The sequence below is a fragment of the Agelaius phoeniceus genome, chromosome 3, assembly GCF_051311805.1.
Source record: "Agelaius phoeniceus isolate bAgePho1 chromosome 3, bAgePho1.hap1, whole genome shotgun sequence".
NCBI lineage: Eukaryota > Metazoa > Chordata > Aves > Passeriformes > Icteridae > Agelaius > Agelaius phoeniceus.
The window spans coordinates 49,605,287-49,625,496 of NC_135267.1; the positions used below are offsets into that span (position 1 = coordinate 49,605,287).

At 36.4% G+C, this 20,210-nt stretch overlaps 1 protein-coding gene across 1 annotated transcript in view; it reads right to left on the bottom strand.

The window, feature by feature from the left end:
- Nucleotides 1-20,210, bottom strand: part of FRK (fyn related Src family tyrosine kinase) — a 45,423-nt gene that overhangs the window by 16,940 nt on the left and 8,273 nt on the right. The window contains exons 2-3 of the mRNA XM_077176341.1: nucleotides 6,680-6,801; nucleotides 100-260 (exon numbers count right to left, since the gene is read on the bottom strand). Coding sequence (XP_077032456.1) covers nucleotides 100-260; nucleotides 6,680-6,801 — 283 coding nt within the window. The remainder of the gene's footprint in view (nucleotides 1-99; nucleotides 261-6,679; nucleotides 6,802-20,210) is intronic.

The following is a 20,210-nucleotide window of genomic DNA, read 5'->3' on the forward strand; positions in this document are numbered from 1 at the left end:
GAAATGGTAGAAGCAGATATGGGGTCAACACTTTCTGACAGGTATCTGATGAGTTAGCTCACAAAAAATAGTTTGCACAGTATAGCATCCATGTCTTACCTTTAGGCATGGCTGTCCGAGCAACACGCAGAGGCCATCGCTGTTCTTGCTGTAATAGTCAACCAACTCCTTCAAAGTTTTAAAAGTTTTCCTTCTGGTCAGGAAAAAGCTTCCATCCATCCTTTTGACCCTGTAGTGCTTCACAGATGTACCATCAAAAACTAAAAAGATTTAAATATATTAAGTTTTTAGGAATTATTGAAGTGGTAAAATATCATTTATACCCAAACCACCATAATGTTCCTAAATACATTTATGAGGACCTTAAAATAAATTATTTTAGTTCCAAATAAGACAACTATAAAAAAAGCCTCTTTCAAACCAAAGCCCATTGTTCAGATAGCTTAACACATCTTATCTATATCAGTCTTCAGCTATTCAGATTTGGAGATTTTCCACCAAATGAACTGATGTAGAAGTACATAAATATATCTTCTGTGAGGCAGCTCATGTTTCCCATGTTTGAAGAAGCCAAAAGCAGCCAAAAGCATCTAACTGACAGCAGTCATTTAGCCAGTTTTTAATATTTCCTGTATCCTCCTTTATTTTAGTGTTAACATTCCAAATAGCAGCTGCTGGGCTAGCAGGCATTTTAGAGGAAGCAGATATACCCTCCACAAAGCCACAGTTCTCTGAAAAGTAAAAAAAAAATCTTCCAAGAGATTTTTTAAATTTTGTGCATGTTTGGAATACATAAAAATCAGGTGAATAATGCTGTGTTTCAGGCAGTTGATTAATTCCTTTTCCATGCAATGTTCTTAATTCTAACCTGTTGTGTCTTAATCAATAAGACTATTCCTCACCTCCTGTAAGTTATCTGCTTATCCTGACAGCCAGTGTCCCTCCCTGTGACCATTGGAGCACTCTTTAGATGTGTCAGAAAAAAGGCTGGGTCACTGCATGCTAGGGCTAGACACGGGCCAGCACAAGATCAAAGAGAGACAGAAAATGTATATAAATCGCACACACAGAAACACACGCACATAAAAAGACTTGGAGACCACTAGTTTAGAGAGCTTTACAAATGAATATCAATAGAAGCAATAGCAGGCTCAGAATCATCAGAGAAGGCAGTTAAGAAGAGCTGAAAAGGTATTTAGTTGCTTATGTGGGTGTCATTTCCTAGACCCTCCATTATTTAGACATCACTGTCCATGTTCAGTGGGCAGTAGAGAGTTTATATTACATACAGAAGGGTAACTGATTTTGCTCCAAAGAAGCCCACAGCTGTTAGCTCTAACATTAACAGTGTTACACAATAAACCTAGAAGATAAATTCTTTTTACTGTACCACTGTATGCATCTTGGCAAAAGCTTTGGTTATAATAACAGAAGAATATGTGGTTACATATTGTATGTAGAAAGCGTATAGGATTGGTTGCAAGAAATAAGCAAAGCTGATAGGAAGAATAATTTCTCTCACCATCTAAGTGATGAAATCAAAGAGGAAATTTCTCCTTCCTTAAGGACTATTGTGGATGATCAAATATTTTTGCACTGTACTGTGCAATTGTCATCCAAGACCACCAGAGAGCAGACAGGAGCTTTTCAAAATACTCCACCTCAGGTAGTCTTTTTAGGAATCTGGGAATTTACGATTCTGCATGAGGACAGAATGAGAATATTTGTAAACAAAATCCATATTACATTACACTTTTCAAATTATTTTTTTTTAATTTACACCCATAATTACTACTTTTTATGAAAGTAAAAATTTATGAATGCTTTTGTGATGTGTCATTTGGAAATGGTGCTGAAGCAAAATGAAGGAAAGAGTAATTCAGTAATAACAGACTGAAAATGTAATGACTTTTCCAAAGTTCACAGGAAAATTAATCCAGACAAATTAATTAGTCTTTATGATGCATTGAACAAAAGGCCAACAGGATGACTGTGTTAATCCAGTCTCAGTTATATATCACAAGTAATAGCAGTTTGCCTACCTGATTTATTTATTAGCAGTATTATAACTATTATTTGTGAAGTAGCTAACATTAATAATGCAAGAGCTGTTTTGAAGGATGTGCTCTAATTTCTTAAATGAGCCTTTTACAAAGCCTTATGATTGACAGCATGGAGGTCAGGTGGTGATTTGTGTGGAGAAGCTGGAGAAAATTTCTGCACTGATACTCTCTCACATCCTGTAATAAGTAGCTGAGACAAGTGCAGTATTTGACAGGGGGTTGTTTACTTTTATTTTAGGGGTGAGTTTGGCTGTATAAGTCCTGCAGCACAGACTTGGAGTTCTACAGCACGGTGTGGCTCCTCTGCCAAAATTATACAGAGCATATATCACTCAGGAAAGAACTACCCATAACCCCTTCCAGTCATCTCTACATCCATGCCAGACTAGTAACCAGGACAGGATTGCAATTTCAGTCTCAAACAGCTTGACAGTAACTGGGTTTGAAGACTGCAGAGATTTTCTCAACTTGCCCTTTCCAAAAGAATTACAGCTCCCCATGAGATTTTTACATGGTTTCAGTCTAGCAAAAGGATTATCCTCTCCAAGCTAGCCATCTTCACATGATAGGTTAAGCAGAAGTAGATTTTGCCACCTGAAGAATGTGAACAAAATAATTTACTACTTCTTCCCCAGGGCACAAAAATTTATGGTGGCATCAGCAGAGTCCACACCTTCACCAAATGAGTCATGGAGACACTAATGTTCCATTAGTGCCAAAAACAACGTGTCCCATCACAGCTCCTGGGAACAGCCCTGCCTCAGCACTCACCATGCAGCACTGCCATGAGCACCTCTGCTGTGCCTCCATGCCCAGAGTCACTCATGAGATCACTCTCACCAGCACAGAAGGGGTGCAGAGGCAGATCCAAGATCATCCTCTTAGTACAGCACTGCCACCAGCACCTCTGCTCTGCCTCCATGCCCAGAGTGGATGTGGGAGGAAGGTGACTCATGAGATCACTCTCACCAGCACAGAATGGGTGAAGAGGCAGATCCAAGATCATCCTCTTAGTTACAGCCATGATTTTGCCAGTTCTATGAATCTGCTGCCTTAAACAACTACCTGTTTTTCCAACACTGGAAGCCAAGAGGAAAACACACAACATTCTTTTAGGAGCATGGAAAAAATAGCTGAAGAAAACACAAACTATTTACATTGTTATTTAATGCAATAAGTCTTTCAGATACCATTATTCAGTGATGGGCTAAGTACAGAGCCTCCTGCTATCATTGGCAATGACACTCAATTAAGCTGAGCACATCTAAATTATGGCTTTTAATTAAAATGAGGCAACATCTAAGATGGCACCAACATGTTTAAAATTTAATACATTTCACACCAGATGCTGGAGTCATCAACATAAAAATCTGTCGACAACATGTGCATTTTTAAAATGGAAAAACCTATTTTTGAAATGTCAAACACCCTAAATTTATAGTAACACATGTCAGGGGCCTATCTGGCTTGATGAGCTTTCCATTTCACTATTCACAGATGATAAAAACCTTTCTGAACATGAATTTTTGTTTTTAATTTAAATAATTATTTATTATCCAAATCTTACAAAGTGAGAGTTTTCCCAACAAGGTAATTTAGAGGTTAAAACTGTAATTTTCATGAAAGATTGAATTTTTAATTTTTTATTTTTTTTTTTTACCAAGGAGATCACTTGTCTCCATTAACATAAAATCTTATATATGTCATAGTCCATATGAGTATGAAATCAAGCACAAAAGTCATAAAATCAGTTTATGGGTTCTTGGGTAACAGAAAAAAAAATCCTCCTCTTCAACTTCTTTTTTACCTAAATGGCATGCTGGATGGAGAATTAAAATATTTTCTTAAAGATCTTAATTTTGAAAGCCAGGTTTTCTCTTCAAGCCAATATCATCTACTCTGCAATGAAACCAAACCAGCAATAAAACCTAGAGCAAAACCAATCAGTCCTACAGAAGATAGGAGTTTTGAGGCCTAATGTTTCTGGACTGAAAAAATTTGAAACAGACATTAGAGACACGTTCCAAATTATTGGGTTGTGACTTCTCTCTTGTCAGTGTATCAGCTACCACAGAGATAGAAGCCATCCTTCTGCCTCAGCTTTAGTGTCTCATAATTCCTACTGATAGCACAAACAGGAAAAATGCAGGAAAACTCTCTTCTCCACAGAACCTGGTGAACTGAACTACCTTCTTTCCTACTAATGCTCCCCACAACACAAACATTTCATTGTTTGCTTTAAAATGCACTAGCTTTCCAAGAAGTCAACAGTAATTAATGAGACTATGGACATAAAACATCTAGACCAGGATGTATACTATTAGGTTGGGAGCAAAATACAAACAGATGCCATTCAGCTAAGCTGATTCAGTAAGCAGCAAATAATATTTAGCTCTTTGGGATGAAGTAGCATGTTAAGGATAAATTATGTTCAACTCTGGGAAGCTACTAAAGAATACAGCAGCACTGGGAAATGATGCCACCAGTAGTGTCTACAGATTGCTTCAGTTTATCCTTTTTCCTTAACTAAAAGAGCACAAACGTTTAATAAATCTGAGATGATACATATATTCATGCATATATTTTCAGAGGACAAGCCATATTTGTGCATGAAGGAGAGCTGGCTCCTGCAGCTGGAGCCTTGCCTCTGTGTATATTACTTTCTTCAGTGCCACTCTTACCTTTCTTAATCAAACAAACCAGCATGAAACAAACCCACACTGTTGGTTTCAAATCTTGCTCTTATCATTCATCATCAAATCTCCTCTTCTCAAATAAGCTTATAAAAAATGTAAAAAAAATGTCTACAAGCTTTCATAATTGAATCAAATATACTAGATCAGATGGAATAAATTTTCTGTCCAAAATTTGTAATGAACAAACTAAAGAGCAGCATCAAAGGGTGATTTTATACCACTACAAATGCTGGCTTAATATTTATTTTTCATTCTCTTGGATTTTTCTCTAGTTTACCTAAGATACTTCTACTTTCCTGTTAGAGAAGTAGTTAGGATGCAGGATAAATAATTAATATTTAAAATCTTTCCTAAAAGGAGAGAGAGTAATAAAAATAATTTGCATTTCCACCCCCAGGTGCACAAATGAAAGACTTTTCATTGATTTTTGGTAATGTGCCATGTATTTATGTGACATCATTAAGAAGATTGTACAGGCTTGTCTTTCCTTCCCTGCATAACACCATCCTAGCCCAGTTCTTGGATGAAATCAGCTCACTGATGAACTTGAAGGAAGCTGAAACCATGTAACACAGCAATAAGTTGGCACATGTAGAGAAAGCGTTTTGAAAGGTCTGTGGCTGTAATACAGTCCTTGGACAAAAGTGTGCGCACACAAAGAGGTCAGTTCTGTCACAGCTCAGGAGCAGTCTGATTCCTTGCTAAAGGTAGTTTTCCTTTAAGCACTTCATGGCAAGGACCAACTTCCTTGAGGCAAACTGCAAACTGTGGATTAAACTCTCCCAGTACTGTAAATATCACATTTATTTCAATAAACACCCCTGTATTTCACATTTCTTTGTCTTGGCAACAAAAAGCATTCCTCACATTACCACAAGACACTGCAGGTACATACACTTTAGTTTTAATTGGGAAAAGGGAACCAAGAATATGTTTCTTCACAACTTAAGCTGTGTTTCTGTGTAGGTTCAGAAGGTGAGTGACACATAATCATCCAGGCAAAAGAAGAGTCAATATGAAAGAATCTGGTTATGGACAAGGTGCCTCTCATTTCACATAATTCTGCACGTGACTACTCATGGTTTATTCACAAACATCAAAAGTCTTTCCTGGCTCTGGAATTAATATAGGTAGAACATATTAGGAAGTTTGGGTGTATAGCCCTGTTGTCTCAGGGACAACACTATACTTGTGACTCACAGTATGACAAGTTTGATGGGAAATGTTCACAGAAAGCAACCAATGAACAATCACATTTACTATCTAAAATGGCAAATATGTACAGCATGAAAAAACATGATGTTCTTAAATGTGAGTTAAATTATTAACGAATAAGTGTCCTAATTTGATAATCATTCAGATTCAAATAAAGGACTTAAATTTCAAAATGCATCATCAATCTATTTTTTGCTGAAGTTTACAGTGAAATTTTCAATGAAACATTGCTGATTCTAAAGCACAGCTTTGATGACCTTCCCTCTATTTTATCCCTAAAAAAAAAAAATATAAACCTAAATGTGAGTTCTAACAGAAATCTCCTTTCCTTAAATTGCAAATATCTGTCAACATGCTTTTATTTTTATTTTTGTTTTGTGTACTAATCAGAGCTGTAGTGTACAATTTTAATGTAATTTTTTATGCTTTGGTCATGAAAATATATTAAGGCAGCTAGAACGCTGTAAGTACTAAGCATAAAAAAGTTATTTCTGTTCTGAGTATATTGATAAACAAAGTCTATAAAATATAAACTCAAATTACTTTTGCCAAGTTTTCTTTATATATCTCCTGGGAAAAAATACCCCATTATTATGAATTTAATTTCATTTTCATGCCCACAGTTTATTGTTCTTGAAGAAGAAAAAGCCCAGACCACCTGAAAAATTTTTAAAACATTGCTTCAGATAAAAAACTAGAATATACCTGAGAGTGAGTATTCGCCTTTTAGACTTTCACTTTCTCGGATTAGGAAGGCTCCTTCCTTGTTTACAGGGTACAACAGTTGTCTCTCGGCATCTGCTCGTCTGATTGGGCCAAAGAACCATCTGAACAAATAAAAACCATTAATTTTACCACTCAGTGAAATATACCAGGAAGACAGTTTAGCTTTTATAAACATGCTGCATATTTACTAAGAGATAATCTGTGCTATGTTAATTAAATGTCAATAGTATGGGGGGAAAAAAGCCAACGAGAACTACAGAACAAATTTATTGCTAGAAAACATCGTTTACACATTTGAGTGAAATCTGGATTTTATTGCTGATGAAAAGTCTTACTGCTTTCAAGGCAACAAGCATTCAGAAGTGACAGACTGGCCTTGTCCCAGAAAAAAATCACCAAGAAAATTTGCCAAGGCTACAAGGGAAATTGATGCCAAATCTATTGATGCCACTTGAACTAGTAGAGGTGCAGGTATGTGCTAACAACCCAACATCTTAAAAGACAAAAGAGCTCTCAAACTGCAGAAGGGTTCTCAGATTCCAAGGTGTAAATCACCCTGTTCCCCCATTCCACTGCCACGTCAGTACTTCAAACGAGTTACTGGCAATTTTCAGCTTTGCTGCTTTTTGACAAACAAAACCAGTGTATCCCTCAAGTCACTACAAAAATCTCTGCACCTGTGTTCTGTGAAAATCTACTGTAGTTCAGAAAGGTTTGTTTGAGCAAAAATTTTAATTTGCTCCTTTGAAGATAAGATTTACCTCTCTTGCTGCTTTGTGCTGAGTTTAAACTAAAGATAAATAAGACAAAGATGAGTCAGCATTTTCAGCTGGGGTGGTGTTCAGCTTCCTTCCAGCAAACATGCAAAGCTCTTCCCAAGATTAGCTCCACCTCTTATTTGAAGCAAATGATGATAAATAGGTATCAGAAAGATGCCAAAAGCTCATAGGAGAATTCCTTTTAAATTAATCATAGCTAAAACTATTACACAAACTTCAAATATAAATTAATGCACCGCAAGTAAGTTGCCTACTTGATTTGTAAATTACTGGTGAAAAGTACAGACGGAGTCATCAACAAACTATTTTAGTATCTGCAAGGCTTGTAGTCATCAAGAGGAATGGAGGAAATAAATGAGAATATTGGGTGATGCCTTAGCTGATCAAGCATGAGGACTGAAAAATGAGTTTGTATTAACAAAGAGGAAATAAAAAGAGGCAAATGCAGACAGCACTAACCCACGCTGAATATGCTTTATTAACAGAAAATGAAAAGAAATTAAAGACAGATTTTTCCAGACCATATTCCTGTCCACTGAGTTGAAGATGATTTGGATAAAATAGGTCTTGATACATATTTGGCAAGTAAAGTAATCTCACTAGAAAGCTGTAATGTGTTAGAAGTAATTTTAATTAGTTAAATGTGTTCAATAATTCAACTAATTAATTTAATTAATTCTTTCATTAGACTGCAGAAAACTAAGTAATCAATAAATGTTCAAATCCTTGACTAAGGTTCTTGTCAAAAGAAGGAGAGTACAAGTTCAACTGTATTCAAGTTGCAAAGAAAATCTGTCTGCCCTAAAATCTAAATTAGAATCTTTCTGAAATTTCTAAATATACCTGCTCTGAGAATAATATCTGAAATCCAACAAAGCATATGAGACAAAAAAAATTAATATTTGTCACCTTGAAGTATTAGCTATCACTCAATCATGTCCAAAGTGACTAATCCTCATTAGAGTGTATAAGAAGAGGTGTTTAATTTTTTGTGTCCTTTCTTCTTGGGTTACAAGGATAGTACCTTTTCAAAAGAATTTAATTTTGTACCAAACCCAAAAGAGCTTCTAGTGCATTGTTAGCAAGACTGGATTTGATAGCCATAGTCAAAATACAGTCTTTATGTGACTCAACATTTGAATATACACTCTTAGTAATTCAAACTTCTAAAGCTGAAAACTTGAGCAGTAATACAACCTATGCAACTAGAGGAAACTGTTGGTTTATTTTGAATATATAAATTAATTACTCTGTGTATGTAAAACCATGTCTACAATATAAACCATGATTTGGGAAAATAATATACACATAAGTGCATCACATTTAGGATAATTGTGATGATTTCAAAACATTTGATTTCAAAACATTTCAGCTTATACACTTATTTTTATTAGGCTGGAAAAACTTCACTTAAATCAATATGAAATTACCATTAAAGGTTCTATGGAGGATATATAATATGTAGGTTCTGACTCCAGATAAGCCTAGCAGTCAAAAATATCCTAACTTGCAAAATAATATAATTAGAGGAACAGTATTAGAGGAGGTAAGTGTAACTGAAGCAATTACAGAGGGTGAAAAGTGGATCCATATTGTGTATTACCTCATTTGCCTGACTTTATATGATCTGATTAAAATGTTTCAGAAAAATACAGGGAAAATTACTTTTAATAGCACTTGAATATTTGATTCTTAGTTCAAAGCCATTTGGTTTGCAATAATAATTATACAGTACCAAAAGTAATACTGAATGTGAAAAAAACAATCTCTTAACTTCAAAGCAAATAATTTAATTTGTTATTCACTTTTTTTTTTTTTTAACTAAAGCACATCTGAATTTAAAGTACTATTTTCAGTGTAATGGAAGTTTAAATTCCTTTTATAAAGCGTGAAGAGCTTATTTCGATTTCTAGCAATTGAACTTCTGCTTCAAAAGGCTTAATATTTTACTTCATCCAAAAGTGTGTATCTTAGAGGCAAAAGCGCTCTAAAAAGTAATAATGAATCAAAGTAATTGCTCACCACGAGATATTGCTCTGCAGGATAAGAAGGTCAGACCAAAACAACACCCAATCCTCAGTAAATCTATTCATGTTTTATAGCTCAAAGACAGATGAAAGTTTTAAAACAGAACACTTGGAAAACAAGAACTAAACATGAAGCACTGTCCACTGAACTAGTTAAGTAACTTCTCTGACTTCAGTGCAGTGTATTGGCACCAGACAGTCCAGGAGAAGTTTGAATTAGCAATTCTTACACAGTATCAGCCTGAAATTCAGCTCACAGCCAGGCCACTTTGGTGGCCTGTCAGTGCTGGATCAGTAGATACCAGGTATGGCACAAATGAGTGCATTCAGACTTGGGCACAATTTTTCATTCCGAGCAGGAGCTGTCTGGCTAGCACAGCAATAGTGCTCTTCTGTCAGCAAGACCCAGGAACATGCTTTCTTGGCCAACACTGCACCCATCACCCCAACTCCCTTTTAAGGATGCCAGATCTGGGATTGTTTTTGGGGATTGTTTCTAGCAGCTTCATCTAAACCCCTTGCTAACGCCATCATTCATTGCTATCGGGAATATGTTCATTAAAAATTCCAGGGTACTTCCAGGTCATTTTGGCCACCACACATAGGATGACTTTGGAGCCAGAAAACATGACCTTCATAGGGGTCCATAACAAACACAGTCCCCACTTGTTGCAGATGATGCTCAATACTGGAATACCAGTGAGATTTGTTGTGGTTATTGAGAACATAGTAATCACATCTGTTTTGGCCATCAGTTCCACTAGCACATTTATCATCACCATGTCACATCATGGATCATAGCAGGTTTTGTCATGGCATGTTCCCTGACTGTGACAGTATCACTGCTGAGACCTCTAAAGACTTTCTTACAGCCAAGGAAATCTTCATCTAGCTGAATGCTGGTGTTTATACTTGAAGGGCAATTTTCTTAAGAGACAGACATCACATCACCTTACACTCATTCCTGCCAACCTATTCAGCCCAGTTTGAATTCAGATGGAGTCATGAGCTCAAGGGAAGTTGGTAGTGCTACCTGGCTCCACCACTGCCTTTCCTGAGAAGCTTTCTGTCCTCCATGGTGCACTGTACTGCTGATCTCCATCTAAATGTCAAAGCCTCATTTGCCTGGCTTTGCTTTCTCTCCCCCTGTGCTTTGCTACATAAAAATCTGCTAAAATAAAAGTAGTCACTCCTACTTCTACACTTCTTATAGCAGGAAGATATGGCAGGAACTTTCAAGCTAGACAGTAGAAGAGAGGAAAAGTAACATGGGCCAAGATGTAAAGCAAAGAAAAATGTGGAGGAAAAGTTCTCCAGTGCTGTATCCCTGGCAACATTTCCACTGCCTGGTAACTTGCCTAGAAAAGGACAAAAGCCCCAGTGGGGAAAAAAAAACACAAATATCCCCATAACAAAAAGAAAGAGTATGCAAATGAATTTTCTTCCTTCTCATTAATGCAAAATCCCCCTCTGATAAAATCTGCTCAATGCACTTATCTGAGATAGAGAATGAAGATGTTACAGATCTCAACTAATCTGGGAACTATGGGCTTTTTCTGTCCCAAAACTAACTCTATCCAATACACAGAACTAATCCCTTCCCCAAAAAAAAGATTCCCAGTCATGATCCAGATGAAAATGCTCTCAGGGAAAATATATTTTTTGGCAGCCTGCCATTCCTTGGAAACCCCTTTCACAGACCCCACATCTTCCTACATTCCACCTCTCTTCTTGGTCTCTCCTAAATTGCTAACATGCTAAATCCTGACTCTAACATAAGGTGTGTGCTAAGCCCTAGCCAAAACACTCCACTCATGGGCCAGACAAAATATTTCTTTGGAGATGTCACTCCCTGGGTGACATGGGTAAGATGCTCACGACCAAGCTAAACACTGACCCTGAAATAACATCTGCAATCTTTAACTTTCTCGGAAATCTCAGCAGATTCATCAATGCACTTTTGTCATTCCCACTGAAAACCAGCAGAGAAAATGATGCAGAAGTTTTTCACCCATTTCCTTTAAGGCTCACCAGTTTCCCACTTTTACCATTATTTAGATTTAATATGTACAGGAGAAAAGTCAGAATTAACTCTACAATGTCATATCTGAAGTCATTGAATTTCCTTTAATAAGTAGCTGTAGCTGTGATATGGGGAGATTATTTCAGTTTTTCATTCAAGTTGCAGGACATTGGAGGTAAGATAAGACTAAAAGCAGAGGTCTATGACATTCTCCTAATCTTGTTAATGTTCACTTAAAAACAAAAGCCCTGAGGGCTGAGTCAGCAGTAAGGTACAACCACATATAGAAGCTGTGATCATTACAACAGCAATGAAGAAGGAGGAAAGGGGAAAAAATGCTGAAAAATAGCAAGGAGAAACCACAGAATGAATAATAGCAAATAAGTCACATAAGATTTATTTTCCAAATTTATTGAAGATGTTAAAATGAACAACACAATCCTATCCTGGATCAGCACTTTGTGGCATAAGGGCATCTTGCTTCTCACTTTTCATAAGTGCTTACAACTGGGACTTACTTTCTCATGTTGGGGTAAGTCTCTTGAGTCTGCTAAATGTCAACAGCTGAGAGGGTTTGTTGAGATTCCTGTAGTTCTCAACCAGAAGTCTCCATTAGGGAACAAATGGTGCTGACAAAAAGGTTATCTGGCCCTCCAGAAGATTAACTCAAGTGTATTAACTATGTCTGTACTACTAGGCTGAAGAGAATAGGTTTCTTTGATGGAGAAAAGCAAAGAATTACTGCATTTAGAGCAAAATTCTTGGGTGAAAACAAAACAAAAGAAACCCAGATACTCTCTATACTGAAACCACATTTATCCCAGCTTCTTCTGGAATGAAGAAAGCTTGTGTAAGAGCTAAAACAAATAAAGAAAAGCTCCATCAGCATATGAAGTTTACATTTTAAATGCCTCAAAATCTACTGTCATAGAAAGCTGTAACTGCACACTGAAGTACTTCAAACTTAGGAGATGACAATATTAATATTGCTTTCATGGCATCCACTCAGCCATTTTCAGAAGATCCACTGCGATACCATCTTTAATTACATGGTCATATCCAGTGCTCCCTACAGTGTTAATATGAATGCTGCCCACTGAATAGTTACCTTCTATTTTGTTTTGTCATTGCATAGATAGAGTTCATTTACTGTTTTAAACAATTTACATTGTTTAGCATCTGCTCTCCATGCCAGTTACAAAATTACATGAATGGCTTCTTTCCTAGCAGCCTCTATTACAGTGTTTATTACTATAATATCCAAATGCTCTGCAAATATTCATTAAATTCTTTTTGTGACTCTTTTCCTTGTAATATACTTTCTGCGGTGGAGAAACAGCCCAGAAAGGGACTAAGGCAATATGAAAATACTGTGAGTATTTTCTACTAATTTTGGATGTCCAACTTGAAAAGTCCAGGGCCTGCCTTTCAGGAATTTAACATTTTGCACAATTTAACAGTTTTTTGGACAGCAATAGGTGCTAACTTCTGAGCCACAGAAGACAAGGAGGGATGAATGGAAAGCTAAACAGACAGAGACAGAGAGATCCTCCAGGGTCTTATTCAATTACTTTCATCATATGACCACCCTGTGACCATTGGCCTTACTCAGCACATGGAAACCTGAACAGGCTTGTGTGCACCACTCTTCTCTGCTTTCATCCATGAGGGACAAAGAAGGCTGCTGAACCAGCTTTTAATCCATGCCAGGTTTGCAGTCTGCTGTGAGTAAAGAATAGTGCAGAAATAGGGGCAGAGGTTTACCAAGGGAGCCACCAGCAAGTCCTCTCTATGCTGACAGGAAGACTCCAAGCACTTTTGGGTTTTCCCAAAATATTAAAAATAGAGAATGAAATCATCAAATTTTAATAATAAGTTCAGTTAATACATATAAAACATAATTTCCTTTTCAAGGCCTTGGTTATATTGAAGCAAAGTTTTTTTAGATAGCAAAAAAGCACATATTTTTAGTGCACCAATCTTCCCTACTAAATACCAAGCCCTTTCTCCAATGCACATGAACAGAAGATTTCTTGTATTGTTCTGAGCCACATTTTTTGCTTTCAGGCAGAGGAAGAGGCACCCTGTGCCTCATCAGTGCTGGTATCAATTCTGGAAAATTCATACACAATCAGGTAAAGCCTGGAAATTTAAAAGCAACTAAACAAGCTCTTCTGATAGAAAATATTAGGATGTTTTAATTATAAGACTAATGAAGTAATAGCATTGCTTCAAGAGCTGCTTTTTCAAAAAATTAGGAAATATTACTGCATAGATGAAAGCCTTCCAGACATAACATACCTAAGAAAAAAATGTGCTTTACAAATGGTGAGGTGTATGCATGAAGGAGAGAGTGGGAGATGAGCACTGGCTGATTCAGTTTTTCTATGTATAGTCTACAGTGAACCTGATGACAGTTTCCAGGGGAAAAAACAAAACAAAACAAACAAACAAAACAAAACAACAAAAAACTCCCACAAAACAAACAACAGCAAAACCAAAAAAACCCAAAACATATGAGATAAAACCAACCAAAACCAGAAAAATATTTAGTGTGGATAACCCATAAAGATGAACACTTGCCAGCAAGATTCCTTTCAAGAGCATTTTCAAAAACACAAACCTTCCTATAAATGGCCTGAGAATCTAAACAGTGGAAATTAGGGGATTTCTCTAGGGCTTGCAGACTTTAACTGGGCAGAATCCAGAAAACCTAAGATTGATTTTCAGGCACAGCCCTTCCTCCTTACTTCTTTCTACAGGCATGCCTGGGATCACTTTTAATTCTTTGTTCCTCACTGTCATTTACTGTCAGGTACTGAAGGGTACATGGAAGGACAAAATTTAGGAGGAAGGAATTTAAAGCTAATGGTAAAGGAAGTCATAGGACATTGCAGGAGGAAGGGGGAAAACAGGACAGTAGAAATTCAAAGCTGAGAGAACCACAGAATTAGCAAGTGGATGGATTGAGAGAAGAAAGTCAGAGTTAGTAGGCAATGATGAGAAAAGACACAAAGCTGAGGACTGACTGCATACAGTGCCCAAGGGCTATAGCCTGCTGCTGAGGCTGCACTGTTCAGCAAATGCTGGTTTTCATCTTACCCTGCTCCCACAGGGAGCCTGGCCTTTGGCAGCCATTTCAGGCCTACTTGGGAAAACAATTTTACAGAATATCTCTTGAAACAATTTCACAGACTAACTCTCACTGTGAGGATTGCTCTACACAGATCTTTTCTCTGTCACTTTCTTAGTTCATCACACCACTCTTTTTTGTACTTGACAAAAGAATAATTTGACATTAGTTTTCATCACATATTTATTGTCTAGGAGTCATTGCTTTAAATCTCATTCACCAAAGTACTATCTGCAAAAAAGTGAGTCAGGACAGGTTGTTAAAAAACATTAATATACCAACACTTTTCTCTGTCTACATAAGTAAATCATCTGAGATCTTAACACATTGCAGACATTACCTGACTTGGAATTGAAATTAAAAAAAAACATTTAAACTGTTCATGTACAGTGACTCAGCACAATTCTGATTACTTATTTACCACAATAAGAACCTAATTCCCTCCAAGTAAAACCAGAAATTCAGGTTTTCAGGAACAGTAATGTCCGGCATCACACCTAACCTTTGGCAACTATTTTGCTTCATACAGAAAGAACTGAGTCATGCATATTGCTCAGAACCCTGCTGTTGAATAACTTATCACAAACTAAAATGAAGACTCTGGTGTGCATTGTGTGTGGGACTTGGAGCTTCTGAATCTTTCACAGTGGATAGAATAAGTCTTTTTTTTCTTTCCACAGAGAAAAACACAGAACATGTGAATAGATGTATATAAAATAGTTGTGTAAAAAAAAGGCTCATTTCTACACCACATAAGCAGCAGAGATCTATCAAAGCAACAGAGCAACACTAGTTTATGTTTTTAAAAGTCTGTATGTTTGAAAGTGACTGTCTGTCGTAACACGCTCTAAGTTTTGCTGTATTTTCCACACTTTGAGATCAACATTGCCATTTTTCTTTGAATAACCATTACAGTGTGAAATACAGTTTTGGAAAATAACAGATCCCATTTTGCTCTTGGCTTTTGGATAACGTTTTCCTAGTGTTCTTGTCAGCAGATATAGCTGACTAGTTGGTGTTTTTCCAGAAACACTAAATTTATGTTAGACTTGAGAGATTTTTATTGGGGAAATGGTAGAATATAAGAGGAGATATGAGAAGAGGCATAGAAGCAAAAAGGAAAAGAGAATTAAATTATACTTCTCCATCCATTTTCTAAACAAAATATTATAGTTTAATTTGAGAAAGTACTCTATTTGAATAATTTTAAAATTTAAAGGCTTTTTGTTTCTATTTTCAAATAGAAGTTCCAACAAAATATTACCCTTTTTTTTCCTTTTAATTTTGTTCAGAAGTGAACATTATCTGAACACAAGACAAAACCAAGCAATACTCTACACATTATTTCAGGGCATATTTTGATTTCATACAAAGCTAAAATGAAGGATTCTTGAGAAACTGCTTTGCTTCTTTCTTCCAGGTGAAAGGAGACATTTTTCCTTTCTCTCATCCCATAATTATTTGATAATGAATATACACATTAGAACACAAGTGATATGTTCATCCACATAAAAGGGGACCTTTAGCTAAAACAAGGCAATTTAAACCTATGTTTCTAATATATTATAGGCGCTATCTTGCTGGAATTTACAATGTGCATAGATACTTAAATTCCGTGATATGGAAAACGTATCACTTTAATAAACACAGGTGATATTTTGGGGACTGAATGTCCCTGAGCTTACCACCAAAATTAGGCATTACTTTTGCTATCAGTTCTTTGTAGCAAGATGAAGGTTATTGCCAGAAAAAAGTCTTTATACTTCTAGACTGAAGGAGCAGATTCACCACACTTTCATTGTGTAGTGTCTTTAAAAACAGATGGTTTCAATTTACTAATCACTGACAACCGGACTGTAACACTGAACAGTAGCTTACTCCACACAATCCCAACAGCTGCCAACGTAAAACTCTCACCTACTCTGCAGACTGACCTTATGTGTATCTGAGAAACAAAAGGAGCCCCAGGCTCCACTAAGAAATCACTGGGACAGAGATGAAGAAACTGCAGGAGATTACTTTCTCATGTGAAGAGGGCAACAGATGTGTCAAAAAGGACTTTGAGCCCCTAAAGTCTGTTTTGGTCCAAGAAATATCCTTGTTTTGTGTTTCGCCACTGTTTTCAGCGTAATAAATAATGAGCTGTGCCCTAAATAAAGGACTCTAAATAGAGCACCCTAAATAAAGGGCCTGTCAGAGCTCCACAGGCTTTTACAGTAAAGCAACTGTGTGGGATTGTTTAGGTAAGGGAAAATTCAATAGTGAGTAAGTTGGTTTAAACCCATCACAATGGCAGGCATTTCCTCTTCCAGTCTAAAGCAAATTTACTATCTTGCCAACATAAACACCAAGATTACTTGTGTATTAGTCTAAAAATCTGTGACACTTTGTGTGTAAACCTTTCCCACAAGGACACGGTGGGCCATGACTGTACTGTCACCTGTTGTAAGGGATTATGAATAATACTACATTCATTTTTCAGTAGTTGATAATGGCAGCTGACCACACTGCAAACATGGAAATTTATTTGCTTCAAGTCTGCTGCAGGATGACAAATCATTGTACCTTTGGCTACTCATGCACTCAGTAATGACTGGAAGTGACTATTTCTCCTGTAGGAATTGTATTATAAGGCCGAAGGCATGAGCTATGTAATTTAGCACAGCTCACACAATACTGGGTTCACTGCACAACAGGAAAAAAAATCACAATGTGATAACATTAATTTTTGGAAATATCCATAAATTTATCTCATTTTGTGAGTCCCTAGTTTGGCTATTGTGTAATTAATTTTAACATTTGTATTCATTCTCCACAATATTAGTCATCTGCATGCTGTATTATTTAATCTACTCTGATGTTCTTCCGTATGAGAAAAAAAACAGTATGTGAAAGTGATATCATATTGCTTTTTGTGGTGTTTTAGTTACACAAGTCCCATTTAAGAGATTAAAGTCAATTGTCAACATTTATTCTCTCTTGTAGTTTTGCACCTGAAATAGCATTCCCTTGCATTTAAAGCTTGTTCTGAAACAACGACTTGCATTTGGCATCAATGAAAGGCTAACACTATCTAACATCCATTGCTTTAGGATTTGGGGTGTGAAATACAGCCATATAATCACCTCTTTTAAAAAAACCTCAAACTTAAAATACATTCTTGAGACCCTATTTCTGCTGCATAGAGTCTCTCAAATAGCATTTTAAAATCTTGCATCAACGTTAGTAGTGTCTGTATACATTTGTACTTCCACACTGATATAATATACTGTAAAAGTAGCAATAACTCTGCTGTTTGTAACTGAGGAACCAAGTGGAAATCTTGAGGTAGCCTTAATGTTAACATCGTACAGAGAACACAAATAACATGAATTGATTCAACACCATGGGAAACTCAAATAGACAAGAAAATTTTCAATCATACATTCACTTAAACCATTACAGCTTCCAAAAGCCCTCAACTGATTTTCTTGAGAAAACCCTTCCAGAGAAATTATTTTCTTTTCTTACAGAGAAACTCAGCACAGGAATAATACAGAAACCCTCAGAAACAAATAGCCCCGTGCCTGCCCAAGACACTGGTGGCAGAGCAGATATCTTCATCCATTTTGTGTAGAGCTCTCTCTTGGACAGGCACTTGGGTTCACACCTCAGACCATTGCCAGAAGTCTGGTGGACTTGTGTCCTCTGCCAGGTCAGCTTTCAGTGGAGGACAACCAGGACACTCTGTCCCCAGAGGGATTCATAAAGAAACTGTGTAGTCTGGCATCCTCAGGTGACTCTAAGCCAAAGGACAGAATGGTTCTTTCATGGGGGGACAAATTACTTAAATGAAGGGCCTTCCACCTTCCAGACTAACCTTTCAGGGTGACAGATGTGAAGGGTGAAACAATAAATATACATTTGACTTCCATAAGTAAAGCTGGAGCACATCAAACTCCACATCAGTTGTGTATTATCAGACCAAGACCCTTACACAGATTTCTTTTGCAAGAGATTACAACACCACATAAGATTTATGTTGACATCACAGGAAATTTCTGGGTGATTTTTCAAGCATTTTAGCTCTGTAATAACAAGATCTCATTTTCTCTTTTCTTTCCTTGCACATTTTCAGAAAACTAATAATTATCTTATTATTATAATCAAGTTGTTATTCTAGAACAACATTTTGAACCCCCAGGTTTACATCTTTATCATTTGCATAGTCTGAGTTTGCCTGTCATTTCTGGCTAGCTCATCATCTAGTGTGACTGAGTTTATTTCTGGTTATTGTCTTTGTTAACATTAACTTGTCAGTTTTGCTGTCTGTGTGCTTTGTCTCCCTCCCTTTCCTTGTTGGCAAGGTCCTCAGAAAATCCTGAAAAAGAAATGTTCCCACACTCCACATGCCACTCTCTGTCAGTGCAACTGAGCAGCTCCTCCTAATCACCACTACCCTCCTCGTGTGCCCCTCACGTTTGTCTGTGTGTTCTTGTGTATGGCTCCCGTCACTAGACACCCTTAGAGGAGCAAAGACTCCTTCTGTATTCCCTTACAGAAACTTCCACTAACTGAAAAGATCAGTAATTTCAAAAGGAAAACTGGGGCTGGTGAGTTCTCAACATTTCTGAAATGTATGGTACACATTCATTCCCACATGTGAGTCTTAAATCTCTTTTTTTCTCTTCTTTTGCGGTGAGATTTAAAAAGCTGTGCTGCAAAATTTTTATTCTATAAATACAGGAATAAAATTTTTAATTAAGTTAAAAATATATCTAATTTATTTAGAGAAAACTAAGGAAAAATTCTTACTGACATTACTGTAGATAAATTTATAATGTACAGTATTATAGAGTACTCTGCAAAGAAGTAGTGGAATGTTAATTAGTGCAATCCTTTATGGAGCTATCATTTTTTACTTAAATCACTGCTTTGTTTTTCCAGTTTTTGTTGATTAGGATTAGTGTACCAGCATGAAAAAAAGTATATATTTCCATGTGGTTTAAGTGATGGGGAAAAGGAATACTTTTTCACTATCAATATTTTGATCTTCTAAAAAGCTATTTCCAGATGATTTCTAAGCCTGTCTATAGAAATGCAAAGTTGCAAATTTCCATTCTAGTTGCTTATAACACTCATGGTTTTCTTTACACACATATGAATTGAAAACCTGAATGTCAACATTTAAGAAAATTCTGATGAAGGACAAACTTCTTATGTAATGAAGTTTAATCTCTTATTTTTAGTTTTAACACAAAAAGGGCCTTCAAATATATCCTATATAGTATTGTTTAAAAAATAATTGAAAATGTACTTTTCCTCTTATACAGAATAGTAAATATGTAATAATATTTTGTCCTTTTTTAAAAATATCATTCAATAAATTATATTCTTTCTCTGCTATGTATACCTTGCTTATATAGCAAAAAAAAAAAAAAACAGAACAAGAACAAAAGACAAGAAACAAGAAAAAGAACAAAACAAACAAAAAACAAGAAAAAGAAAAAAAATTTTACTACAGAAAAGCATCTGAGTCTGATGAATCATATTTTCTCTCCTAACCTCT